Source organism: Gossypium hirsutum, chromosome D12 (assembly GCF_007990345.1).
Source record: "Gossypium hirsutum isolate 1008001.06 chromosome D12, Gossypium_hirsutum_v2.1, whole genome shotgun sequence".
Taxonomy (NCBI): Eukaryota; Viridiplantae; Streptophyta; class Magnoliopsida; order Malvales; family Malvaceae; genus Gossypium; species Gossypium hirsutum.
In genome coordinates this window covers 2,012,720-2,022,843 of record NC_053448.1, presented here as the reverse complement: position 1 = coordinate 2,022,843, position 10,124 = coordinate 2,012,720, and the positions used below count along the sequence as shown (strand labels likewise).

General features: G+C 33.4%; 1 protein-coding gene across 3 annotated transcripts; it reads right to left on the bottom strand.

The window, feature by feature from the left end:
• Window positions 1-2,042: 2,042 nt before the first annotated feature.
• LOC107929408 (LMBR1 domain-containing protein 2 homolog A) lies at window positions 2,043-9,993 on the bottom strand. 3 transcript variants are annotated; one of them, XM_041108173.1, is made up of 14 exons: window positions 9,192-9,991; window positions 8,662-8,738; window positions 8,246-8,404; window positions 7,590-7,803; window positions 7,000-7,086; window positions 6,778-6,917; window positions 6,193-6,273; window positions 5,145-5,209; window positions 4,555-4,730; window positions 4,038-4,168; window positions 3,858-3,945; window positions 3,128-3,341; window positions 2,923-3,029; window positions 2,043-2,800 (listed from the first exon to the last, which is right to left on the bottom strand). In XM_041108173.1, exons 1-14 carry the CDS (start codon window positions 9,360-9,362, stop codon window positions 2,336-2,338), a joined length of 2,175 nt encoding a protein of 724 aa, XP_040964107.1. In that variant the 5' UTR covers window positions 9,363-9,991; the 3' UTR covers window positions 2,043-2,335. The 3 variants fall into 3 exon arrangements, with proteins under 3 accessions (XP_040964107.1, XP_040964109.1, XP_040964108.1); XM_041108175.1 differs by having other exon boundaries at window positions 8,246-8,382; window positions 9,192-9,235; XM_041108174.1 differs by lacking the exon at window positions 7,000-7,086 and having other exon boundaries at window positions 9,192-9,993.
• Between the last annotated feature and the right edge of the window lie 131 nt (window positions 9,994-10,124).

Below are 10,124 nucleotides of genomic sequence, written 5' to 3'. Positions count from 1 at the left end.
TGCTTCGTAGACACGTGCCTAGCAAACCTGGAGTTTGTAGTGAATGTCAGTATTAGAGGCAGCAGAGTCAAGACAAAATAGTGGGGTCCTATCATGAGCCATAATAGTCTTAGTAACAACATGTATAAATACTTAGACACTCATATCAATAAGACACAAGCAAAATATTACTAAACAAAAATAAAATATTAAATATTAAATTTAAATATAATAAAGAGATTAAAGCTGAAATTTAATTATTTATCTATAATCAGAAAAAAAAAAGCATGCTGACTGAATCCAACTTTCTTTTTTATATAACTAATTTTCAATGAAAAATTTGAACATTTATATATCATATACAAATTACGATTAGTCATTTCTGTAACACTACTCATTGTAATAGTATGTCACTATAAAAATTTTAGTAAAATCGACTTTTTTATGTTTTATTTTAACCTTCTATAATATTTTTTATTTATAGCAATAACAATCATAATTATGAAATATATTTTTATTAAATTAGTTTTTTTTATAATAGCATATTGTCAAAAATTATAACATGTTAACTATTTCTTATAGACAAGATTAGTAATTATAATTTTTTAAATAAAAATTATTTTACTTAAAATATTATTTTAATAAAATGTTTAAATTTTACATGAAAATCTATTAATCACATTTTTATTAAATAAAAATAGTATTTAATGAGTGAAATTAAATATATTAGTTCAGCAAACTATAAAGTTCCTTAATTAAATATTTTACTATGAATTTGGAACATCATAAACATATAAATTGATTACTTAAATCAAATAACTCACGATAAATTAATTAAATTTGATAACTCACACCGTTTAATAGAGATTGTTAAATTTATAAACTTCATAATCAATCACGTGAAAGAATGTAAAATAAAATATGCATAAAAACAAAAATGCATGTTTAATTTTGTTGATTTGATTCTTTTTTTTTTTATTTTTGAACATAATTCTCACTTTCTTTATTTTATTAAAAATTCACGATATAAATATTATTGTAAGTTTATAACAATCATCTCTCCAAAACAACGTGATGTTATAGGTGAATAATAGCTACCTCTCTATAAGAGGTAAATCTTGGTAGAAAATGAGGCTGTCATAGAAAAAAATGATTGTCGTAACAAAATTAAGATTATTATTTGATATATTAACTATGTATTAATAATGGAGTTGTTCTTTTTTTATAAGAACAATGCCCTATTTATTTAATTTTTATTTTTAAATATCAATTAAAGTTAAAATTTTCATAAGATTAATTTAAAAAAAAACTCAATAGCATCAGGAAAAGTACTTTCGATTTGTCAGTTTACCCAAAATATTGGTAAATCAATCCCTATACGTTAAATGAAAAAGCAAACTGATTAGTTTGTTAAAAATTTCATCCATTTTCTTTTGTTAAGTGATGATATGTCACTGTTTAGTTGCTTAAATCAATCCTTCCATGTCAAAAAATTCCATCAAGTTCACTGTCTACTAAAAAAACCACGTGGCATAAATGAAATTTTTAACAAAAAGACTACTCTTTGATATAATATATATAGAGATTAATTTACCAATTTTATAAGTAGAGACAATACAATCCGAGGTCTCCATAATACTTTTTCCCAATATTACCCATTTAATTTGATATTTTACTGATTGGATGTCGTTAAAGCACCAAACCAAATCGGTCTGATTTAATCCAAGCCAATGTTTTCAACGCTAGCAGAAGATGGCAAGTATCTTGTTTCCCCAAAACCAGAACAGTGAAGAGAACTTCCAACCTCTATAAGCCAAAAACCACACCACAAAGACAGTTTCAAGAAGAGCTTTTGATTACAAAACTGGTGTGTTTGGGAATGCTTTTGCTGCCAATAAGCATTTCTAGCACCCAAACACACCTTGAAATCTAAAAATATTCAAAAGAAACCTAGACTTGTTCAAAGTAATGGTTAAAGTTCTTTCAAGATAACACAAATTCAAACCCAATGTTATAATGATAGAAATAATAATTAAAAAGAACAAAGAAAAGGCAGTTGCAAGGAAGCAAACATCCGTAGTCGATGATTAACCTTATAATGCTAGGAATTACAAGTAAACAATATGCTGTGGCAGGCATATCCTGTGTTTCAGCTCTATGTGGTTTAGAAAGTCAATTGTAAAAAAATTGTGTACAATATTGAATGCTGCAAAATTAAGTCAAGATTCTCTTTCATTACACTCTGCATTCAGCTTGCCTCACAAACCAAACATCTTTCTGAGTTCGGTCTGAAATCAATTCTTTAGCTTCTACAATCTATCTACATGAATTGAACTTTCGGAATTTTGTATCATGTTCAAAATTCATCGTCATCATCATGGTCTTTAGGGTCCATGCTTGATCGTTTCAGTTTCTGGAAAATTTCGTCCAGAGATTCAGACGAGGAAACATGGGAGGGCGCTTTACTTTCTTGAGTCTGGCGTAGAGGGAGGAAGTTCTTAGCTTCTAGGTTCGTTTTGAAACTTAAAAGGCCGGACTTCATCGATTCCCATTTCAACGCTAATCCCCCAGACAGTGATGCCCTTGCACTTTCTGAGTTGCCATCATCAACTGCAATGGATGTGGATTCTTTATCAGTTGAATTCGAGTTAGATTCTTGGTTCTTTGGCTGTTCTCTTACGCCTGAATATTTCTTGGTGAGGGCTTCTCTGCTTGTCTCTTGTTTAACCTCTTCTTTCAGAGGTTTATATTCACCCATCTTTTCAAGTTCAGCTGCACTGTTTGCTCTTGAAATTGAAGCACTCTTATCCTTGTTTACCATCTTCAAGCAGATAACCCCATAATTAAACGTTGAAAAGAAGAATAACTATGGAAGATATCCTAAAATGTAAACCAGCAAAATCATTGGCATGACAGCAGATTTAAATATAATATCATACATACTGTGTTATTGCTGCCAGGTTCGATGTCGATACTCGTGCTGCTGAAATTCCTTGCCAATGGAATGATATTTTCTCCGACTTTATACCCTTGCTCAAGCCAAGAACGCTCTGGAAAAGAAACGGAAACATATACAACATGTAGTTACAGAGGAAAAAGAAAGAAACTTGCCATTGTGCATGCTAATGGAAAATATTTTAGTAGTTACCTTTCTGTAAGATAATTAATCCTGACGTATCAAATCCATCCGTGCCATCAACTTCAATTTGTAATTTGAATAACTTCCAGTTCCCAAAATATTTGATGACACGATCAAAGAAGTTTGTCACGAGTAAGAATGTGTATACAACCATGATGAGGGGATAGATTTTATTGAATCCTTTACCAAAGAAAGGAACAGCATCATCTATGTTCCCCATTCTCTGCATATATGAAACATAATCAAATACCCAAAAAGGAAAGAGTAACTCAAACTACATTTCTGCTTAGACAAATTGGAATTTCAAGTCTCTGAGGCAAGGACTTGACAGTTTAAGGAACTAAATACTCCAGTACACAAGCCAACTATGTTACTCCGATTCTTCATTTTTCTTCAAGTACTTGTATCCAACATATATCTGGATATGTTTAATTGGATATGACCCTCCCAAGGATTCTCCAAATACATGGAAAAGCTTAGACAAGTTGAACACACCCTTTTTGGACATATACCCATGTCTAACACTCACACACGAGTCCAAGTAACATAGCATGCAATACTATCCTACTTTCATGCTTACTTTTTCATGCCTCTGCTAATGACATAAATCCCAGTTGCAGGGATACAATATAAGAACCATAAGTTATTTTGCAGAACTGGTGCATAGAATTGAAACATTACAATCATCATATGGCTGGCTGATTACAAGGAAAGTGCAATAAAGTAGAAAACTACTGACCTTCTCGAAGACCGTTTTTCCTTTACCAGGTAGATCAATAAGATTGAGAAAGTTGTATGAAATTGGTGGAGCATATCGTGCAACCATCCTGATAGACAATTAGGAGTGAGCTCAATTACAAATTCTAGAAGAGAGAGGACAAACAAAAGCTGCAACGACAGAAGAAAAAGATAGAATTACGAGCATATCATAAGCAAGCTGACTGAGCTTGTTTGTCCAGGTGTCAATGCATAGAACATCAGCATTCCAATTTTGAACAAGGAATAATAGGTGCAGACGCACATATACATCAGAGGGATGAAAGAAGTAATCTGCAAATCAACATGATCATTTGAAAACACCCAAATGCACCATTATTAACTTAAATAAAATGAGCTGATTGATTGGGCATCAAGAAGATATTTAAAGCAGATTTATCAGTTGCTGCTGGTAAAAATAAGCAAATGAATAACTGACGTTATAAAGCACTAGTGTTTCCAACTCTTAGTTTTGAATCAGAAGTTAAAAAGGCATAATAACTGCTTGCCGGTGGATTTATTCCTTGCATAAAGGGAGAATGGGATTTAGGATAAAATGGTGCTATCAAATTGCAAACCTGATTTGTACAGTTCAATTGTTCTCATACAAGCTTGATGCTTGTGCTAAAAGCCATTTACCCATTTGAGCCTGTTAAGAGTTCAGTTTCTCAATATATTACCTGTCCGACCAGTTCCTGCCTTCCCACAGAATTTATGAGAATGGAGAAGAGAGATAAATCAACTCCACGGGGCAGTATGGTAGCCTCTGCTAAAAGTATTGCAGCTGACATGCAACCCAGAATTACAGCCAAGAGTTTTTGTAGTTGCTTTCTTAGAATACAACGCCAAACGAACTCTGTAAGGAATAACTCATTGGTTTGAATATTACCTGACTTGACAGTAAATTATTAAATGCAACTTAACAAAGAACCATTAATGCAAGTTCGCAAAAGTATTCCATTTCATTACTCAGCAGTTTAAATGATTAAGCATCCCATTATGTACATGAATTGACTTCTCAGTACTACCTTGTACATAAGGACATTTAGTCTTCGCATTCCAAACAGGAAAGGGAAAAATATAACCATCAAATATTAAAGAAGATTTATTTACTTGTTTTATTGATCTCCAGTCTGCTATAAGGAAATCATAGAAAAGCTGAAACAGAAAATTTTAAGCATCTAGGATAGGTTAAATTTAGCACCCAGAAATTCCCAGATCCTAATAAAATTAAAAATAAAAAAGACAGCATCCAGAATAGGATAATCACCAGTCGTATCAAGATAAGGCCCTAGTTTTCCAGTTCGTACAGGCCTGAAGCTTGAAACGAATTTCCTGCAACACTTAAAATTGAACTTTTGCAAACTAGAACATCATAGAAGACTTGAATAGAACATAAAAAACAGAAGAATAATGTACACTAACTTCTAACTTACATGTTAGATGATGATGACAAAAATAGCAACTAATAGGTTTAACCATAAATTCTTAAATGGATATGTGAAGAATACTAGAAACCTTCATTTAAATTTACTTAATTCTGACCAACATTGGCAGCTTTCAGTGGAAAATAAGATGCAACAACTCCCATTATCTGAACATTTTGAGCCTCATTAATACTCCATTGGATTCAAAGGGAACCATTTGTTGAATAAAATTTAATGAAAACTCGCTCCAACAAGTTCTTTCTTTGTAAATAAACCTGATTTTAATGTTTCATGTGGAATCTCTTTCCTTGGCAATCCTCACTGTCATATAAATAGCTATGTGACAACCCCAATACAGATGATCGGTATCTAAAGCTGTTTCTCTACTCAGTTACCAAAAATAAGCAATACCTGATCTTAACTACTCTCCCTAGCATTGAAGATTATATCCTCAAGGCTTAAAACATTGATAACGTCTTATTGAATGTCTCGGCTATTTCATGTCCACTTAAATGCTTATGCATAATGGTAATAAACAAATCACAAAATGTTCAACGAACTTAAATATCATATCTATATATTCTACACTAGGAGTTAGAGTATGACATAGCAACGCACAAAAGAAAGTTGTAAATGCACCTCTCTGTGTATGTAAAAGAGAGCAAATCCAAGGTAAGTTTACAGGAAATGAAGGCAGGGGAAGAAGGATTTTAACACAATTCACTTCACGCAGTTCAGCTCAGCCAAGGTATTGAACCCCATAGCATAAGCACCTTAAGATATAACAAATGAACTCAGAATTGAAGTATAAAGTGATGCTTTACAGACCAAATCAGGGATAAAAAGGCACATAACATAATATGCATTGTTCTTTAAGTTTGAAGTACAAACCATCCAGTTGCATCATGGCGCTCATAGTTTTTGATGGTGTCTTCCAGCTCAAGAGCTTCCAAGACAAAGCTGATATATTCACTGCAGAAGTCTAAGAGTCAACTTTAATTACCACAGGAAAAGATTCAGTTGAAGCAGAGTACAGCAACAATATTCATATTTCTAAACCTTAATGATACCAAAACCATGCTAGACAGAGACAGTGATCTACCATCATTTGATCTCTTTCCTCAAAGCTTGGACAACTTAAAGAGTCAAAAGGGTAAAAATAGCGATAATTCTTCTAAAAGTGCAAGAATAGCAGAAATAGAGTTTGACACTGTTTTCCCTCGTGTGTAAATTATATATCAATATGCAAGTTCACATGAATTTGGACGTTTCTCCCAAGAAATACACACATCTGGACTGTCAATTTCAATCACCGCCACAAAATTTGTACAATATTGCATGAAAATTTAAACAAAGTGAGAACAATCAAAGAACAGTACTTCAATGATCAAAGAGAAAAAAAGAACAGTACTTCGTTGATCTTGACATATACTATACCACCCATAGAAAATTTTTTAACCACATTATGACATATACCTTCGATACCGACAGTATTGATCTCTAGCTATCCTAAGCCGGCGTCTGAGAGACGCCATTGATTTCTCATCAGTATCATAATCCATATCATTCTCCCCAAACCTCCCACCTTGGGGTTTGAAGGAAGAATCTTCCTTCAACTGCAAAACAGAAAATAAATTTGAGGATAGTACAAAAAGGGTCCATTTCGCAACTAAAGACACATAGACAGCAATGGAGTACCATTTTCTCTAACATGCTATCAATAATATTCATATATGGTCTTAAAGGATCACGCTTTGTCATCTGACTTGATGTCGCCTGAGTAACCTAATTAAATGCACCTTCATTAGTTCTGATGGAAAAAAGGATAATAAATTGATGTTATCTATAGCAACCTGAATTTGAAAATATACCAATATCAAAGGATATGAAAATTATATCCCTAATCATAAATCCAAACAGGCAACTAGACTGCAATAACATCCAACCGTGTAAGAATAGGGGAAACAATTAGCCTAACCTAATGTACTACTAAATGGTGCAGGCCCAAAAAATAAGGGAATGTTAAAATACTAATGGCTCCTATGGAGATGCTAACAGGAATATGACAGTAACTGAGTGTTACTAAACAAACAATATCCTTCCCTTTAGGCAATCATCAAAGGTATGTGAATAGGAAAAACATTTTGATCCAACAAAGTTAAAAAAATAACTAAATAAAATAAACCACGATAGATTTAAGAAACCCAAAGAGGAAAACAAGCTGAACATGGCCTGTAATATTTTTCCCTTATTGCATTTACAAATGGAGAAGTTATAGATGAACTTACTACAATAGCATTTGAAAATTCTTGATGAGCGCCATCAAGTTTAACAGCCATTTTAGCAACTTTGTGTGAGAGAACCTTTTGGCGGGTGCTCCAATCCGCATTCTTCCAAATGCCCTTTGGGATTTCACTAAGACCAAAGCCAAGAAGAAAGGCACCAGTAACAAGCCCAAAAGTATTGGAGCAAGCCATAGCAAAACCAAGAATGCCTCCACTCCTTCACCCCCAAAATTAAAAAAACAAATAACGGATCAATCAGTGCAAAAGATGCCATACTAGTCACCAGCCAAAACCGCAGAAGCAGGAATTTTCATAAATGCAGGAATATAAGACCAAGGTAGTAGTTAAGGACTAATAAACCCAAAAAGAAAAAGATAGTCCAGGCTCTGTGTTGGCAACTTAAGGTCTAAGGTTCAAGCCCCGGCAATGATATACCCTCCCCTAATGTAATGTACCAAAAAGAAAACGACAGGAATATCAAATCACTAATCATTGTTACAACAGGCAATTGATTACCAAATAGCACTAACTTAGCACCTGAATGATGATGGTCACAACATCTACAGGAATAATTATATGCAGACAAACATGATGAGAAACAAGGATCAGTCTGAAACAAAGAAGACAAAGAGAATTAATCAATAGAGAAGAAAACGAACCAATTTCTGCGAAAAATAATGAATAAAATGACTCCGACAAGTCCAAGAGAACCAACGCAGAGGTAGAAGACCAAGTTTGCATGTACACTAGTCTTCAATCTTTCTGCCATGGTGAAATCTCCAGCATCTTCATAACCCTGAAGAGTAGGCACCACAACCCTGCTTAGAGAAATAATTTGATACAAATCTATGAGAATACATGCATCTTTTAACCATGAAGCTTCTAAAAATTTTACTGTAGATGGAAACACGATAAATAACAAAATATAACAGAAGCAATTAAAAGTAGAAGTATAATGATATTTCCAAATTCACAGAGAAGCAGCTGCAAGAACACTTGCAAAGAAGTAGGGCTGGCAAAGTAACATATAATTTGGGGGTAAAAACAGTTTGCAGATTCATTCTAGTTCACATACCATGTTAGCAGAAATGTACTCCAATAAGTCAAGCTCCAGAATAAAGCTATTGTTTTGCTAGAATGACCCACCATTGTCTGCATGATCAAGAAAACAAAAGAAAATCAATCAATCAATCAATCAATCAATCAATCAATTCAAAACACATGCATAATTTGCAGGATAGAAATCAAATGCCTTGGAATTTCCTCAAATAAATTCAACCCGTACTTGGCATTTCCACGGTAGAAACCAAAATAAGCGCTTAGAAATACACTCAGGTAAAGAATGCAAAATTCAATTTCTTTTATCATCAATGTTCATTTCGTATTCAATTCCAAGCAACCAAAAGAATTACAAATTCAGCTTTAAATTTCAATTGATCTAGATCAGTAGTTTCAACAGATGAAATACACAATCTTAAATCCAATCAATAATTGAAAAGGGGAAAAGCATAACCCAAATAACAACGCATTGTAAAGAGAATACACACACACATATTATATGTAATGGTAGATATGAATCATGTTTAAAATAACTAAGGAAATCACCGTCCAAATATCAGCAGGAACGAGGATGATGATTGAGAAAGAACAAAACCAGGTATATCCAACGGTTAACAAGACGTAAATAGGAACAGCTGGACCCGCGAAATATCTCAGTGTGAGAATCACCATCCCCATTGTTAAAGGCAATGAGATCAAATAGAAAACCAACATCATTTTCTTTGATCCCTTCTTCCTCTCTATCTATACTTTTTTACATAAAACACTATAGAATCTAAAATCTAATCAGATGAATAAAGAATGGGTAAATTTTCTTTCTCATTTTCTCTTCTCCTCTTGGGGCCTCAGTGTTGTTTTTGCCGGAAACACTAGAAAAGAGAAAATAAAGGTCAGTTGTGCAAAAAGCCTTTTTTGTTCCCTTTTTTTGACCCTTTAATTTAATGAGAAACTAAATTAACGCAGCGATTAGCGAACAGCGGGTCAAGAGGCGCTTTTATACGATTTCTGGGGCGCTTTTTTTCCTTTTGTCCTTCTTTCTCCTTTGTATTGAATTTTTAACCAAATGCGCGCCAACTCGTTGGCTCAGCACAGCAACGGATTAACTCAGTGCTCAGTGTTTTTATACCTCTTACCTGCAAATTCAGTTGATGGAAGAGAGAGGACGACAAGCCAACAGGTGCCTACGCCAAGATTTTGATGTTAATGGACAGAAATTGATCTATTCATCTTCGTCTCAAATTTCACTAAATGCTATGTACTTCTCTTTGATCCCCACTTTCACATCATAACCAGTATTCAGTAGACACTAGATCTTTTCATTGATATTGAAATATTTTGTTTCCCTTAACCAAATGTGAGTTGGAGCAGGACGATATCCACACTAATTTTTAAATTATATTAAAATGTTCTTTTTAATTAATAAACACGAGTTAAGTTGAATCATCAAATTAATCCCATCTTTTTCTTTACAATGGAAAA

Bases quoted from the DNA above. Each gene is read 5' to 3' on its own strand.
- LOC107929408 (XM_041108173.1), bottom strand. From the start codon at position 9,362: ATGATGTTGGTTTTCTATTTGATCTCATTGCCTTTAACAATGGGGATG. The intron at 7,087-7,589 runs GTAAGTTCATCT...GCATTTAATTAG, and splicing joins AATTTTCAAATGCTATTGTA to GTTACTCAGGCGACATCAAG. The intron at 6,274-6,777 runs GTATATGTCATA...AGACTTCTGCAG, and splicing joins CAATACTGTCGGTATCGAAG to TGAATATATCAGCTTTGTCT.